At 46.7% G+C, this 16,429-nt stretch overlaps 1 protein-coding gene across 2 annotated transcripts in view; it reads right to left on the bottom strand.

Moving 5' to 3' along the window:
- SYN1 (synapsin I) overlaps positions 1 to 15,523 on the bottom strand; it is a 61,503-nt gene extending 45,980 nt beyond the window's left edge. Inside the window, exon 1 of one of the 2 annotated variants that reach the window (XM_055438222.2) lies at positions 15,009 to 15,523. In XM_055438222.2, coding sequence (XP_055294197.2) covers positions 15,009 to 15,385 — 377 coding nt within the window. In that variant the 5' untranslated portion in view covers positions 15,386 to 15,523. The remainder of the gene's footprint in view (positions 1 to 15,008) is intronic. The other variant, XM_055438223.2, reaches the window with a different exon arrangement.
- Between the last annotated feature and the right edge of the window lie 906 nt (positions 15,524 to 16,429).

Here is a 16,429-nt window from a genome sequence, read left to right as displayed (position 1 = left end):
GGTACTAAATCGCTCAGTCGTGTCTGACTCTTTGTGACCCCATGGACTATACAGTCCATTGAAATCTCCAGGCCAGAATACTGGAGTCGGTAGCCTTTTCCTTCTCCAGGGGATCTTCCCAACCCAGGGATCGAATCCAGGTCTCCCACATTGCAGGCGAATTCTTTACCAGCTAAGCCACAAGGGAAGCCCTATAAATGTCAAAGGACACTGCAAATTACGAGTTCTTAAAACAGAGTGCAGGCATTTCCCAAAGTATGGTTTTCTTGTCACACTGCTATTTGAAAAAACTTCTCAAAACAAGGAATGCTTTGTACACTGTAACATACTTTGAAATGGCATGGAGGTTTGTAAAATGGCAAAGATTCTTAGAGGACATATCTATACCTGTGTGTGTGTGTGCGTGTGCATACTTAGTCATGTTCAACTCTTTTGCGACCCAATGGACTACAGCCTGCCAGGCTCCCCTGTCCACGGGATTCTCCAGGCAAGAATACTGGAGTGGGTTGTCATTTCCTTCTCCAGAGGATCTTCCCAACCCAGGGATTGAACCTGTGTCTCTTGCATCTCTGCATTGGCAGGCAGGTTCTTGACCAGCTGAGCCACTATATATATATATGGAGTATGTCCAAGTATGTGTCAGTGCCTATCTGTGTGAGCTGCAGCATCTCTTTGCTTGGGTCCTTTCCCAAGGAGGAACACATTTACCATGTGTCGTTGTGCACCGAGAGGGACACAGAAGTCATGAGTGGGCAGCTGCATCAGAAAAGGAAGAGCAGACTAAGGGCCGCAGGCTGGTGAGGGATCAATAGAAGCCGGAGTCAACCATGATGAGGTTGGAGAGAAATGCTGCTGAGGATAAAGGGAAACTACAGGAGGGAAGAGGGGTAGGAATGGCAGTAGGCATATCACAAATTGCTAAGTCACTGTCCCTGGGCCGATCCCCAGCTAGACTCCTCCACCAGGCCCAGGATTCCTATCTGACAGGCTTGTTCACAAACAGAAGCTCATCACCAATCAGGTTTTTCATAGACAGGGATTGAGGGGAGGAGCCACTCCTGGGATTGCCTACATGCACACCATCAGGGTCTCTGATATACATGCAGCACAACTGGACTCTGGTGATTTCACTGACATAACCCAAAGACCACAAGCTATTTTCTTCTCTCTTTCACTCTTCCCTCCTACCTCCCACCTTATCTCTGACACTGTCCCCTCACAGATGTTGGAAGAGAGTCTCTTAGACCTGTGCATTTTTCATTTAGAAAATGATGATGAGTGTAGACTATATCACTACTTTCTTTTTCAAACTTTTTTGACCATATATGTAGTGGATACTATAGTGCTCTGCTCAGGTCTCCTCTTCAGAGCCAATGCACCCTGAGTATCAGCTGTTGACAGATTGCAGCTGTGTTCCTTGGGGAATTATCTTCGATCACTGGGAACTTTCCTGCCCAAGGTTATACCTATTTTGGACAGCCCATGGATTATATCTGGTCTGTGAGTGAGTATGAAGGCCAACCTCTTTGCCTCAGTTATAGGCTGACTCTGAAGGACCACCCTAGAATCTCCCTAGGAGCTCTCCCTAGGATCAGCTGAGGCCTCAGAGGCAACTGCACTGTGGACCCACTTCTCCAAATGTTCAGCTTTGCCTTCCTTATAGCTGTTGATCCCAATGCATGTGTGCTAAGTTGCTTTAGTTGTATCTGACTCTTTGCGAGCCCATGCACTATAGCCCACCAGGCTCCTCTGTCCATGGGATTTCCCAGGTAAGAATACTGGAGTGGGTTGCCATGCCCTCCTCCAGGGGATCTTCCTGATCCAGGGATCGAATCAGCGTCTTACATTTCCTGCACTGGCAGGTGGGTTCTTTACCACTAGCACCACTTGTTGATCCCAAAGGCATTCCCAAATAAGTCTGTGCATGCAATTCTCTGCCTGAAAAATCTTTCAGAGATCCCAACCTAAAACAGTGGGTCAGAGAAGTCAAACTACAAAGAAAACTCTACTGCCTTTCTGGATCTGGGCCACCCAGTAGCCCCGCAGGCAAAAAGGAGCCATCATTTGTGCAGGTGGAGCATAGATGAGGGCTTCCCTGGTGGCTCAGTGGTAAAGAATCCGCCTGCAGTGCAGGAGCCTCAGGAGACATAGGTTCGATCCCTGGGCCAGAAAGATCCCCTGGAGGAGGGCATGGCAACCTACACCAGTGTTCTTGCCTGGAGAATCCCATGGACAGAGGAGTCTGGTGGGCTACAGTCCATGGGGTCGCAAAGAGTCGGACACAACTGAAGTGACTTAGCATGCACGCATGCAGCATAGATGGCCTCTGACATGCTGTAGTAACACAAAGTGCCCTGTGGCATGTCTGGGCTGTGGTACAAGAAGGATGCCACTTGCACCATAAGATGTAGCAAACCCAATGATACTGGAGATGTCTTCAGGGAGAAAAGATGTGGCATGCAGTGGACTCTTCTGAGTGGGAGAATTATAGTGCAGGGCCATGGGGTTTTGAAGCAGCAGTTAATTGATGGTGGACTGTAATGAGATACTAGTGGAAGGGAATGCACCAGCTGGTGAAATATTGCTGGTACTTGACAGGTGTGAGGGAAATGATAACCAGACCTGGGAGACTAAACACCATTGATTAGCTGAAGAAATATAAGACATGCTCAGGGTGAAAAATCACCAATTCAAAGCAAAATGTAGGGATTTCCCTGTGGTCCAGTGGCTAAGAGTCTGTGCTTCCAAGACAGGGGGCCCAGGTTCAAATCGAGCTCAGGGAACTAGATCCTACATGCTCCAACTAAAGATCCCACGTGCTGCAATTAAAACCTGACACAGCCAAATAAATAAAAAAAATTTTAAAAAAGCAAAATGCAAAAGACAAAAGATCTCCTTGGGTGTATTTAGTTCAGTCCAGTTGCTCAGTTGTGTCCGACTCTTTGCGACCCCATGCACTGCAGCACACCAGGCTTCCCTATCCATCACCAACTCCCAGAGTTTACTCAAACTCATGCTCATTGAGTCGGTGATGCCATCCAACCATCTCATCCTCTGTCATCCCCTTCTCTTCTCGCCTTCAATCTTTCCCAACATCAGGGTCTTTTAGAATGAGTCAGCTCTTCGCATCAGGTGGCCAAAGGATTGGAGTTTCAGCTTCAGCATCAGTCCTTCCAATGAATATTCAGACCTGATTTCCCTTAGGATAGACTGGTTCGATCTCCTTGCAGTTCAAGGGACTCTCAAGAGTCTTCTCCAACACCACACTTCAAAAGCATCAATTCTTCAGTGCTCAACTTTCTCTATAGTCCAACTCTCACATCCATACATGACTACTGGAAAAATGATAGCCTTGACTAGACGGGCCTTTGTTGGTAAAGTAATGTCTCTGCTTTTTAATATGATGTCTAGGTTGGTCATAACTTTCCTTCCAAGGAGTAGGCATCTTTTTATTTCATGGCTGCAATCACCATCTGCAGTGATTATGGAGCCCAAAAAATAAAGTTTGCCACTGTTTCCCCATCTATTTGCCATGAAGTGATGGGACTGGATGCCATGATCTTAGTTTTCTGAATGTTGAGCTTTAAGCCAACTTTTTCACTCTCCTCTTTCACTTTCATCAAGAGGCTTTTTAGTTCCTCTTCACTTTCTGCCATAAGGGTGGTGTCATCTGCATATCTGAGGTTACTGATATTTATCCCGGCAATCTTGAATCCAGCTTGTGCTTCTTCCAGCCCAGTGTTCCTCATGATGTACTCTGCATGTAAGTTAAATAAGCAGAGTGACAATATACAACCTTGACGTACTCCTTTGCCTATTTGGAACCAGTCTGTTGTTCCATGTCCAGTTCTAACTGTTGCTTCCTGACCTGCATATAGCTTTCTCAAGAGGCAGGTCAGGTGGTCTGGTATTCCCATCTCTTGAAGAATTTTCCACAGTTTATTGTGATCCACACAGTCAAAGGGGCTTTGGCATAGTCAATAAAGCAGAAATAGATATTTTTCTGGAACTCTTGCTTTTTCGATGATCCAGCGGATGTTGGCAATTTGATCTCTGGTTCCTCTGCCTTTTCTAAATCCAGCTTGAACATCTGGAAGTTCACGGTTCACATATTGTTGAAGCCTGGCTTGGGGAAATTTGAGCATTACTTTACTAGCATGTGAGATAAGTGTGATTGTGTGGTAGTCTGAGCATTCTTTGGCATTGCCTTTCTTTGGGATTGGAATGAAAACTGACCTCTTTCAGGTCATGGTGGAGAGTTCTGACAAAATGTGGTCCACTAGAGAAGGGAATCACAATCCACTTCAGTATTCTTGCCTTGAGAATCCCATGAACAGTGTGAAAAGGCAGAGATAGGACACTGAAAGATGAACTCCCCAGGTCGGTAGGTGCCCAATATGCTACTGGAGATCAGTGGAGAAATAACTCCAGAAAGAATGAAGAGATGGAGCCAAAGCAAAAACAACACCCAGTTGTGGATGTGACTGGTGGTGGAAGCAAGGTCTGATGCTGTAAAGAGCAATATTGCATAGGAACCTGAAATGTTAGGTCCATGAATCAAGGCAAATTGGAAGTGGTCAAACAGGGGATGGCAAGAGTGAATGTCAGCATTTTAGTAATCAGTGAACTAAAATGAACTGGAATGGGTGAATTTAACTCAGATGACCATTATATCTACACTGTGGGCAAGAATCCCTTAGAAGAAATGGAGTAGCCATCATAGTCAACAAGAGTCTGAAATGCAGTACTTGCATGCAATCTCAAAAATGACAGAATGATCTCTGCTCTTTTCCAAGGCAAACCATTCAATATCACGGTAATCCAAGTCTATGCCCCAACCAGTAATGCTGAAGAAGCTGAAGTTGAATGGTTCTATGAAGACCTACAAGACCTTCTAGAACTAAAACCAAAAAAAGATGTCCTTTTCATTATATGGGACTGGAATGCAAAAGTAGGAAGTCAAGAAACACCTGGAGTAAAAGGCAAATCTGGCCTTGGAGTACAGAATGAAGCAGGGCAAAGGCTAATAGAGTTTTGCCAAGAGAATGCACTGGTCATAGAAAACACCCTCTTATATCAACACAAGAGAAGAGTCTACATATGGACGTCACCAGATGGTCAACACCGAAATCAGACTGATTACATTCTTTGCAGCCAAAGATGGAGAAGCTCTATACAGTCAGCAAAAACAAGACTGGGAGCTGACTGTGGCTCAGATCATGAACTCTTTATTGCCAGATTCAGACTTAAATTGAAGAAAGTATGGAAAACCAGTAGACCATTCAGGTATGACCTAAATCAAATCCCTAACAATTATAGAGTGGAAGTGAGAAATAGATTTAAGGGACTAGATCTCATAGACAGAAGGCCTGATGAATTATGGATGGAGGTTCGTGACATTGTATAGGAGGCAGTGATCAAGACCATCCCTAAGAAAAACAAATGCAAAAAAGCAAAATGGCTGTCTAAGGAGGCCTTACAAATAGCTGTGAAAAGAAGAGAAGTAAAAAGCAAAGGAGAAAAGGAAAGATATACCCATTTGAATGCCGAGTTCTAAAGAATAGCAAGGAGAGATAAGAAAGCCTTCCTCAGTGATCAGTGCAAAGAAATAGAGGAAAACAACAGAATGGGAAAGACAAGAGATGTCTTCAAGAAAATTAGAGATACCAAGGGAACATTTCACGCAAAGATGGGCTCAATCAAGGACATAAATGGTATGACCTAACAAAAGCAGAAGATATTAAGAAGAGGTGGCAAGAATACACAGAAAAACTGTACAAAACAGATCCTCATGACCCAGATAATCATGATGGTGTGATCACTCACCTAGAGCCAGACATCTTGGAATGTGAAGTCAAGTGGGCCTTCGGAAGCATCACTACGAACAAAGCTAGTGGAGGTGATGGAATTCCAGTTGAGCTATTTCAAATTGTAAAAGATGATGCTGTGAAAGTCCTGCACTCAATATGGCAGCAAATTTGGGTGTATTTAAGGAAACCTCAATCCTCTGTGACCAGAGGGCAGACAGAAGAGAAGATCAGACTTACGACTTAACTGTAAGGGTAGCAGAACTTCAGAGAAGGTTGAATTCTCAGGCCCAGTACATCCCCTATTCCATGCTCAGGGCCCTAAAAGGACATGAGTGGAGCCCTGAGATTGGGATGGGGATATCTGGGAAGATGCATTTAATACCTTGACCTTACAGATTCACCTGAACCCACTGGGTCTGCAGAAGTAGCCCACTTCTCCTTGTTAGAATATAGACCTTCTCTTTGATGGAAGATGATGCACAGGCCTTGAGTGAAGCATGTGCCTTATAAAACAATTCTTCTTCCTCTCAGAATCAACTTTCCTTCCCCTCCTGTCAACCAGATCAATAACCAGGATCAAATCCTAGCACAGCCTGACTGGAGATGTTCTCAGCTTGCAAAGGAAGGAAAGGAATGATACGTGGAAGCTGAAGAATCTGGTTAACATATATTGGCAGGAGCTGAGAAAGCATGCCTGAGACTGGATGCTGAGGACAATGGATCAAGGGAATGAAGCATGAACTTGGAGCACTCTCCCAGGACACAGAACTTAAAACCATAGTAAGGACTCTAGGAAATGTTGCTGATACAAGTTTTGGATGACTTGTGGAAGCCTGGCAAGAACAGTGGCCCACACCAAGTGAAATAGAAACACCAGACTTCAATGGCAGATTGTGGGGAAAAGGATCAAAGGGCTCAGGGAAGCTGATGTGTTTGAGAAGATACACTACTCCAGTCTGGAAAACCAACTAGCTGACTATATTCTATGGGAGGACCCAGAGCATATACCCAAATTACAAATGAGGAATACGTTGGTGAGAGTAGCACCAGACATGTTAAGAAGCACAGTAGAGGTAAGGTAATAAATGAACCCAGCCCAGGTCCTGCTCACAGTGGGTACATTGGGTCCACAGGTTCACCTAGTGATCACTTCCCCAGCTCACAAACACCTAATTGGAATGGACATATCTGTAGTTTTCAGAACCGCTACATGAGTTCCTTGGCCTGTGGGGGAAGAGCTATGGTAGTTGGGAAGTTCAAATGGATGCCTTGGAAACTATTCCTGCCTTTCCTGAGCAAAGCTGTAAATCAAAGACAATATTGTATCTATCCTAAGGGTGATGGTAGAAATTAGTGTCCCTCTGAAAGATCCAAAGGATGCAGGGGTGTTAGTCCCATCATGTATATGTGCTTAGTTGCTCAGTCGTGTCCGATTCTTTGTGACCCCATGGACTGTAGCCCGCCGTGCTCCTCTGTCCGTGGGGATTCTCCAGGCAAGAGTACTGGAGTGAGTTGCCGTGCCCTCCTCTAGGGGATCTTCCCAACCCAGGGATCAAACCCAGGTCTCCTGCATTGCAGGTGCATTCTTTACTATCAGAGCCACCAGGGAAGCTCAAGAATACTGGAGTGGGTAGCCTATCCCTTCTCCAAGGGAACTTCCTGACCCAGAAATTGAACAGGGGTATCCTGCATCACAGGCAGATTCTCTAACAGCTGAGTCACCCGGGAAGCTCAGTCCCATCATATCTCTGCTGAATTAACCAATTTGGGCCCTGAGGAGGCTGGATGGATCCTTGAGAATGTAGACTACTGCAAGCTCAACCAAATGGTAGCACTGATTGAAGCTGCAGTACTAGTCATGCTGACATTGCTGGAGCAAATGAAAAGATCTCAGGTATGGCAGGTGGCCACTGATGTAGTGAATGCCTTTTCTATTTTGATCAGAAGATCAGAGACATTTCACATTCATCTGGGGCTGACCACAATATACATTGATCATCTTGCCATAGGGCTAAGTTACCTTTCTCACTCCATGTTATCATATAGTCGAAGGAGAAATGGACTATCTGGACATCCCAGGGACTATCACATTGGACTACTATATCAATTACATCATATTGACAGGCAAGATGAGCAAGAGTTGGTTAGCACAATGCCTTGATAAGACACATGTACTCCAGAGGGTGGGAGGTAAACCCTAAAAACACTCAGGGTCCTGCCATATTAGTACAGTTTTTAGGGATTTGGGGGTCCAAGGTATGCCAGAACAGCCCCTCCAAATCATAGGGCAAAGCATCGCATCACACACCTCCCATTGTGATGAATAAAAACACAACAGATGGGAAGATTCCTCAGGTTCTGGAGGCAGCATATTCCACACCTGGAAATACTGCTCTGATCTATATTTCAGGTGACATCTAAGGCTGCTAGCCCTGAACAGGTCCAGGCTGTGGTGCAAGCAGTCCTGCCACACAGGGTATATGATCCAGCAGATCCTACAATACTGCATTGTGGGGGAAAATGCAGTGTGGAGCTTATGGGATGCCTGAGTGGGAGGCTCCTGGGGTTCTGGAGCAAGGCCATGCCATCTGCAGCAGAGAATTACACAGCTTTTGAGAAACAAATCCTGGTACAGTACTGGACCCTGGGTGAGACAGAATGCTTGACCACAGGGTACCAAGGAACCACATATCCTGGTGCCTGTTATGAGCTGGGTTGTGCCAGGCCCACCAAGTAATGAAGTCAGATAGGCCCAGCAGCCAGGATCGATCCCAGACAGGACCAAGCAAGCTGTCTGAGCAAGTAACCTGGATGCCTGCATCATCCATACTCTGGTGTTAGTGCCTCCTTCAGCTCACTAACAGAACTCCCTAGAACCAGCAGATGAAGGGAGAAAAATCTTAAGCTTGGTTCACAAATGGGTTGGCTTGCTATGTGGGTGGAATTGACAAAAATGAACAGGGGTGATCCTATAGCCCCATTCAGAGTAGCCTTGAAAAACAGTGGCAAAACTCCCAAGGGGCAGAGCCTTGGGCTGTGCACCTGGTCATCTGTTTTGTTGGGAAAGAGAAGCAACCCAAGATTCAAATACATATTCACGGATGGGCAGTGGTAAATGGCTTGGCTGATTAGGCAGAGACTTTGAAGGAACAATACTGGAAGATTGGGAAAAGGAGGTCTGGGACACCGAAATGTGGGCGGACAAATGGGATTGGAGATGAAACGGGGTGAAGATCTTTGTATTGTGTGTAAACACCCACCAGATAGCATCCACCCTGAAAGTGGCACTAAGCAACCAGGTAGCTAGAATGACTCAGCCAAATGATGTCAGCCAGTTTCTAGAATCAGCTGCCCCAGTGCTGGCAGATGGGCACACATATGAAGTGGCAAGGGTAACAGAGATGGAGGCTGAGTGTGGGGCCTATGGCATCATTGCTGAATGTCCAACCTGCCAGCATCAGAGACCAATATTGGGTCCCCAACACAGCACCATCCCTTAGGAAGGCAACCAGCCACTCTGGTGAGCTGACAAGAGTAATGATCCATTTTGACTGGAATATTCTATGTATGAGTTTGCTTTTCCTGACTACAGGACCTTAGCCAGCATCACTGTCCAAGGGCTTACATAATATTTGATCCACCAGTATGGCATCTCACATAACAGTGAAACAAACTGAAGGACACACTTTACAGCACAGGAGGTGTAAAGATAAGCCCATGAAATCAACTGAAATTTTCTACTGATGACATTCTATACCTCACCATGCATAAGCTGCCAGTCAGACAGAGTGATAAAACCAATTGGTACAGCCACAGTTTAGATTTCAGCTTGGAGGTGATACTGTGCAAGAATGGGGTACCATCCTCCAAAACACAGTATACACCCTAAATCAATGAACATTGTTTGGGCTGTGTTCCTTACAGGTAGAATACACTGGTTTGGAAACTCAGAGGTGAACGTAGGAGTGGCCTAGCTTACCATCAATCCCCGGATCCACTTTTGGAATGTGTATTTCCTGTTCCTTCAGGGCTCTACAAGGTTAAAGGTCCTGGTTCTCCAAGGGGGAGCACTGATACCAGGGGACACAGCAAGAACCCCATGATATTCTAATCTTTAACTGTTACCTGGACACTTCAGGTTTCACAAGTCAATGGATAAGAAGATGAGTCTATCTCAGCAGGTGCATGGACCCTGATCATCAGGAGGAGATAGTTGCTGTTGTTTTTAGTTGCTAAGTTGTGCCTGACTCTTTGCGACCCCATGGACTGTAGCCCGCCAGGTTCCTCAGTCCATGGGATTTCCCAGGCAAGAATACTGGTGTGGGTTGCCATTTCCTTCTCCAGGGGATCCTCCCAACCCAGGGATCGAACCCAAGTCTCCTGCATTAGCAGGTGGATTCTTTACCATTGAGCCACCAGGGAAGCCCAGGAATTGATAGGGCTGCCATTAAACAATGGGGGCAGGGAGGAATATATTTGGCTCCCAGGCTATCTGCTTTGACATCTTGTTGGTATTTCTTGTTCAACACTGAAGGCAAATGGACAAGTACAGCAGTCATAGCCTGAGAAGATGGGGACAAGGAGCTCAGGGATCCCTTAAGGATGAGGGAATGGATCACTCACCAGGTAAGCCACTGTGACCAAGGGAGGTGCTAGCTGAGGGTGAGGGGAATCTACATTGTGTAGTACAGGAAGGAAACAAATGTATCATTTATTTATGCCACATTTATCAAACTACAGTGGAGGCTGTAGTTTGCCCCACTAACTGTGCTCTTTCAAGTGCCCCCCAGAAAACAAGACCAATTAGAATCCTAGAAACGCTGTTCTCAGATGGAATGAACTTCTGAAAAGCAAGTGAATCTGAGAAGTCCTGGGGGTTGCCTATGTGCTCTACGCAGATCTTCAAGCCCCTCCTTCTTGTCATAACTGTCCTTCAGCTTCTGGGAATATCTGCTGCCAAAGGCTCACAGTGCTGTCCATCACTGGGAACTGCCCCCTACAGCAGGGACTCACCTTCTGCAAGATTATGCCTCCTCCCAGAGGGCAACCTGTAGTCACTGACTAATGCAGGACTACAAAAGCCTGGCCACCCCATCTCAATTGGGACAACTCTGAAGGGTCATCCCAGTTCCAGAGCTCCCCAGATGATCGGCTGGAGCAATTGTTGCACAGTATCACAGCTGCTCAACCTTTCCATCTGCCAAGTCTGCTTCCCCCACTCCTCCTCTGCAACACGTGTTGTTCCCAAGAGCTCTCCCCAATCAATCTGCACACAAATCTCAGAGTCTCAGGGTCTGCATCCAGGGAAGTCTAAGAAAAGAAGCCACAATAAGAATGCTCTATATATATAATATATATTATATAAGACACATATACAGAAAATTTAATATAGGATGTCTTATATAATATACTGCATGTTATATATTATGTGTTGCAGTATCTAGAATGTATATAAATATGCATATAGTAGAATGAAAGTCTCAGTAAAGAATTACCTTTAATATGTACAATGGGATCATATTTCCTATTCTATTTTATTTCATTTCATGAAAAGAAACATACACGTATATATGTATGTGATACTATAAACCCATTGTATAACAAATATATTACAGAATACATATAATATGTATGGTATACGTTAATGATTTTATTTCTTATTGGAGTAACAGTTTCACTAAATAATAATTCCACTTACTATGTGCAATGTATTCTCATTTTTTATTTTCATGTATCAATATTATCATTTATCATAGTTTTATTTTCATTTCATGAAGAAAATGAAACACTGGTCACAAGCCAAGAGGTGGCCTACAGCTGGAAAAACACTGGACTAAATGATCTGTAAAAAGAGGTGATGAGTCTCAACTCTGAGTTTGCAGCTTTAAAGCACACAGGACTCAAGACCCAGGAAGGAATGAGAGTGGTGAGGTTTTGTGGGGAAGGCACCAGACTGTACTTAGGTGTACAACCCCATTACAGAGTTTGCACGATTCCTTTTATTCTAGGCTGAAATCCCTAAGCTTGTGTGGTTATGAATGTCTGCAAGCTGATGATGCAGAGTCTCTGTTCCTTGCACTAAACCTGGTGTACACAGGCTCTCTCCCTTTGCCCATCCCACCCCATCTATATCAGACACTAAATAAATAGTTGCTAGGTTGACTGGAAGAAAAGACTGAAGCGACTGCTGGGATAAAGGAAGGTTTTCGGGATACAGAAGTGGAAGGGAAGAATAGTTCACAGAATTCAGCAGGTGCTCAGTAAGTGCTTGCTAGACAAATGAGAAAAAAAGTGGAAAATACAGGAGTTGTGATTATGGAAAGGGGAAGGGTCTTGTTAGTGGTCTGTAGATAATTAATAAATGCTCAATGGAATGAAGGAAAAGGCAGCAGGAAAGGACCTGCCTGGAGGGTTGGAGTGAAGAAGGTAAGTCAAAAGGAGGGTGGTTACTAAAATATTCCAGTGGATCTTTCCAAACCAGGGATCAGAACTGCATCTCTTACGTCTCCTGCATTGGCATGCAGATTCTTTACCACTAGCGCCACCTGGGAAGCCCCCAATGTACAGCAAGGGCTTCAATAAGGTTTGTTGACTTCAATAGAGCAAATTTAGCCAGGAAGATGGCATCTGTGTGAGTGGGTGTTGGTGAAGGAATTAAAACACGTGTTCAATAAATGCTTTATGGATTGAAGGAGAAAAGAGTGGAGGAGTCTGCTGCAGGGATGGGAATGTTGTTGTTTGAACAGAACACAGTAAGAGAGTGATAAATCCTTTTTGGATTAATTGGGGGGAAAGGGCAGTGGGGAAGATGGCTACTATGTGGGAGAGGGTTCCTAGCCAGAATGCAGTAGGTACACATCGTGAGTTTTTGAGATTGTGTCATGTGAAGGGCAGGATGGAGATTACTGAAGGAGGAATTAGTGCTACAGGAGGGGGAGAAGAAGCACTGACTATGGGTTCTCAGTGGTATAGAATAAGTGCTCATTAAAAGATTGTTGGGGCTGAGTGGAGGAGAAGGTATGAAGAACCCAACTGATGGTTGGGATTAGAAGGAAAAGGAACTGAAGGAGGCTTCTTCCTAGTGTATTGTAGTGCATAATAAATGCCTCCCATAGTTTAACACATGGAAAGTATGCAACAACTATCTGTAGAATGAATAAATGGCTCTGAATAGAGAGAAAGCCAGCTGGGTAAGGGCTCCTGGCAGAGGAGAGGTAATTAACCAGTAAAGAGCTGGTACTCAATATATTTAGGCTGAAGGGGACCCCTGGAGAGAGAGCTCTTGAGACAAGGGCAGGAATTTCCAAGCTTGGAAAGGGGAAGTTGAGAATGGCTCTTATGTAGTAAGTGTTCAGTTAAGTGTTTATTGGCTTAAATAGAAAAAAAAGCCCTTTGGGGTCTTAAGATTGGGAGAGGGAATCCTAGGGAGACTGAAGAGAGTGAGAAAAGGGTAATCCTTCTAAATTTGGTTTTAAATTTATTGAAGGAAAGGACTCTGTGGAGATGTTGTATGACTGGCACAGGTTACCCTAAGAGAAAAGAAGGGGAATCTACTTCCTATACACAAAAAGTACTGCAAATGTGCTTATGCACCCACTGGAAGAAAAGAACTTTGGGGAGGAGGTGTGAATATAGAGCACACAGGAAACACTACACAAATGCTCACAGGAGCCGCTGGAGGAAAATGCCTTTGGGGGAAGGTGATCTAGAATCAAGCACCTGGCAGACAATGACCAAATGCTCACTGCATCCGTTAAAAGAAAAGGTCTTTGAGGAGGATGGGAGGGGGAGGCTATGGAAGAGCATATAATCACTGGATCCATTGGAGGAAAAGTTTTTGGGGGAAGGGAAATGGGGATACAGTAACTTGATTTATGTAAGCTTGATTCTCCATCCTTGGGAAGAAAGGCTTTTATGGAGAAGGTACAGAATCGGCACACAGTGGGTACTCCACAAATGCTCCAGGAGTGATTTTCTAAAGAGGTACTTGGAAAGACAGATTGAAATGCTCCACACAGTAAGTGCAGATATATGATCACTATATTAATTGGAGGCAAAGGTCTTTATGGAGAAGGTTCTGAGGTTGAGTCATGCAGATGGTGCTCAGTATATACAGACTGAAGCCACTGGAGGAAAAGGCATTGGGGAAAGGGTCTGGGGTGACATAAACAGTGGGCACTCAATAAATGTTTGCTGAATACACTGAAGGAAAGAGCCTTTAGAGAAGGCTCACACCTTTAAATCAGGCAGTTAATAAAGGCTAGGTGGGTCCACCAAAGGAAAGATCGTTGAAGAAGTAGTTTCAGAATAGGCGGTAAGGGAGGCACTCAAATGAATGCCTTCTAGATCCGTCTGCTGTAGGAAAAGGATTTAGAGCGAGAGTGTGAAGATAAGCCTCACACAGTAGGTTTAAAAATGCTCATATAACTCATTTAAGGAAAATATGTTTGAGGAAAGGGCTTGGGGATGGGGCATACACCAGGCACTTAATAAATGTTTCTTAGATCCTTTGGAGAAATAAGCCCTTAGGGGGACTGAATTGGGGCACACAGAAGGCAATCAATAAAAACTCACAGGATCCATTAAAGGCAATGCTTTTGGCAAGAAGCTGGGGTGGGATACACAGCAGGCACTCAATCAATGTTCAGTGAATAGTTTAAAAGGTTTTTGAGGTGAGGGCTGGGGTGGGGCACATAGTGCACTCTGGATACATGCTCACGAGATCAGAGAAGGCCTTAGGGCAAGGACTGAGGAGGACAAAACACATATCAAGCTCCCAACGAATGTTCACAGAATTCATGTAAGCCAAACGCCTTGAGGAAGGGCTCCCCACTGAGGCACACTGCCAGTACTTAAATGCTCACAAGATCCATTAGAGGACAAGACCTTTGGGGCACGGGTTGCGGGGTACATCAGACTCTTGAATGCTCACAGGATATACTGAAGTCAGGCTTGTGGGATGGAGGCACACAGCAGGCGCCCAATAACTGCTCCCAGTATGGATCAAGAAGGCCTGGGTGAGGGCAGCGGGGAGGCAAGGGCGGGGCACACAGGAAGCGCTTCGCATAACAATTTAAAGGAAGAGGGTTTGGGCGAGGGGGGCAGACAGAGGGCAAACAAGCGGCGCTCAATAATTGCTCATCATGGGATGATCTGGGGACCCAGAACCACGGGGGGGCGTCCGCAGCAGTGGCTTACCAGTCTGTGTGGGGCTCGTCGATTACCAGCAGCACCCTGGCGGCGGCGCCCCCACGGCCTGCGCCCCCAGAGCCGCCGCCCACCTGCTCGCTGAAGGTGGCGGCCGCGGCCGCTGTGGTCTGCTTGACCGCATTGGACAGCGACGAGAAGAAGCCACCGCCCCCTGAGGACCCGGGGCTAGGGGCAGCCGGAGAGGCCACGGGGGCGGCCGAAGAGGCCCTCTCGGCAGTGGCGGCCACAGGACCGGTCGTGGCCCCGGGACTGGGGGCAGCGGGCGGCGGTGGGGGCGGCTGCGGGCGCTGCAGGTCTGTCATGTACCCATTTGGCAGATTGGCCATGAAGTTGCTGTCCGACAGGCGGCGCCGCAGGTAGTTCATGGCTGCGGCGCGGGGCAGGGGGTCTTAGGAGCAGTCTGGTCAGGAGCCGCGGGGGCGGACCGCGAGGGGCCCAGGAGCACCGCTGCGCTCTCAGGCACGACACGACTCTTCCGCTGCCCGCTGCAGACTGAGGCAGCGCTGAGTCGCCGCCGCCGCCGCAGCGCGGTTGGTCGCGCCCGTGACCCCCTATTTCGCGCCCCGTGTGGTGCAGTCCAGCTGGGCCGGCGGCGGCGCGGATGCGACCAAGGCGATTGCGAAGGGGAGTTTGCGGAGGAGAGGCGAGTGACGTCAGCGCGCCTTCAGTGCTGGGGAGGCGGTGGCGCGCGCCGGCAGGCGGGGGCGAAGGAGCTGTCCGCGGTGCTGAAGGTATAAGTGCGCAAGCGCCACGCCGCATCCTGTCTCCCCTCCCCCGCCTCCAATTGGGGGTGCGCAATTTGGGGATGGGGGTGGGGTGGGAGCCTGTCCGGAGGGTCGGGTGGGTGCATCAGGCGAGCCTCCCACCCTGTTTCATCCTGGTCTTCACATGCACTCGCACCCACACCTAGGACCCTCTGCAGATACTAGGTTTCCAGTGTTGATATTCACCACAGGAGGCATTTGGGGGGTGGGAATGGAGTTATACTCGGAAACTCAAAAGTAGAGAAATAACCCCTTCACAGCGAGAGCCAAGGGTCACACGCAGTACTCTGCAAGATCAGTTTTCCACGTCCACATAGGCTTAGCTAGGCAGAGAGATGGATGCGGGGGTGGTGTAGACAGCATCAGACAGGCGGAGGTGGACACTTGGGCGGAGTGTACACCCTTGCCCAGGGTTGGGGGGCGTCCTGGAGGCACACTGGGAATGACATGTATGTGGAGATACATATAGAAATACACAAAAGTAGGGAAACATACGGTGGCATGTACAGAGATAGAACACACCGATCTAAGTATCTATACTGAGACAAACAAGCCCAGGGTAATACTCATGGGCATACATGCATATGAATATGCCTACACACACACACACAGAGGCACCACACGGACAGAGACCTAGGGAAACTT

This window comes from Moschus berezovskii, chromosome X, assembly GCF_049115385.1.
Source record: "Moschus berezovskii isolate FMDL1 chromosome X, NW_MosBer_1.0, whole genome shotgun sequence".
Classification (NCBI taxonomy): Eukaryota; Metazoa; Chordata; class Mammalia; order Artiodactyla; family Moschidae; genus Moschus; species Moschus berezovskii.
Note: the sequence above shows the minus strand (reverse complement) of the source record. Positions and strands in the feature narration are given on the sequence as shown.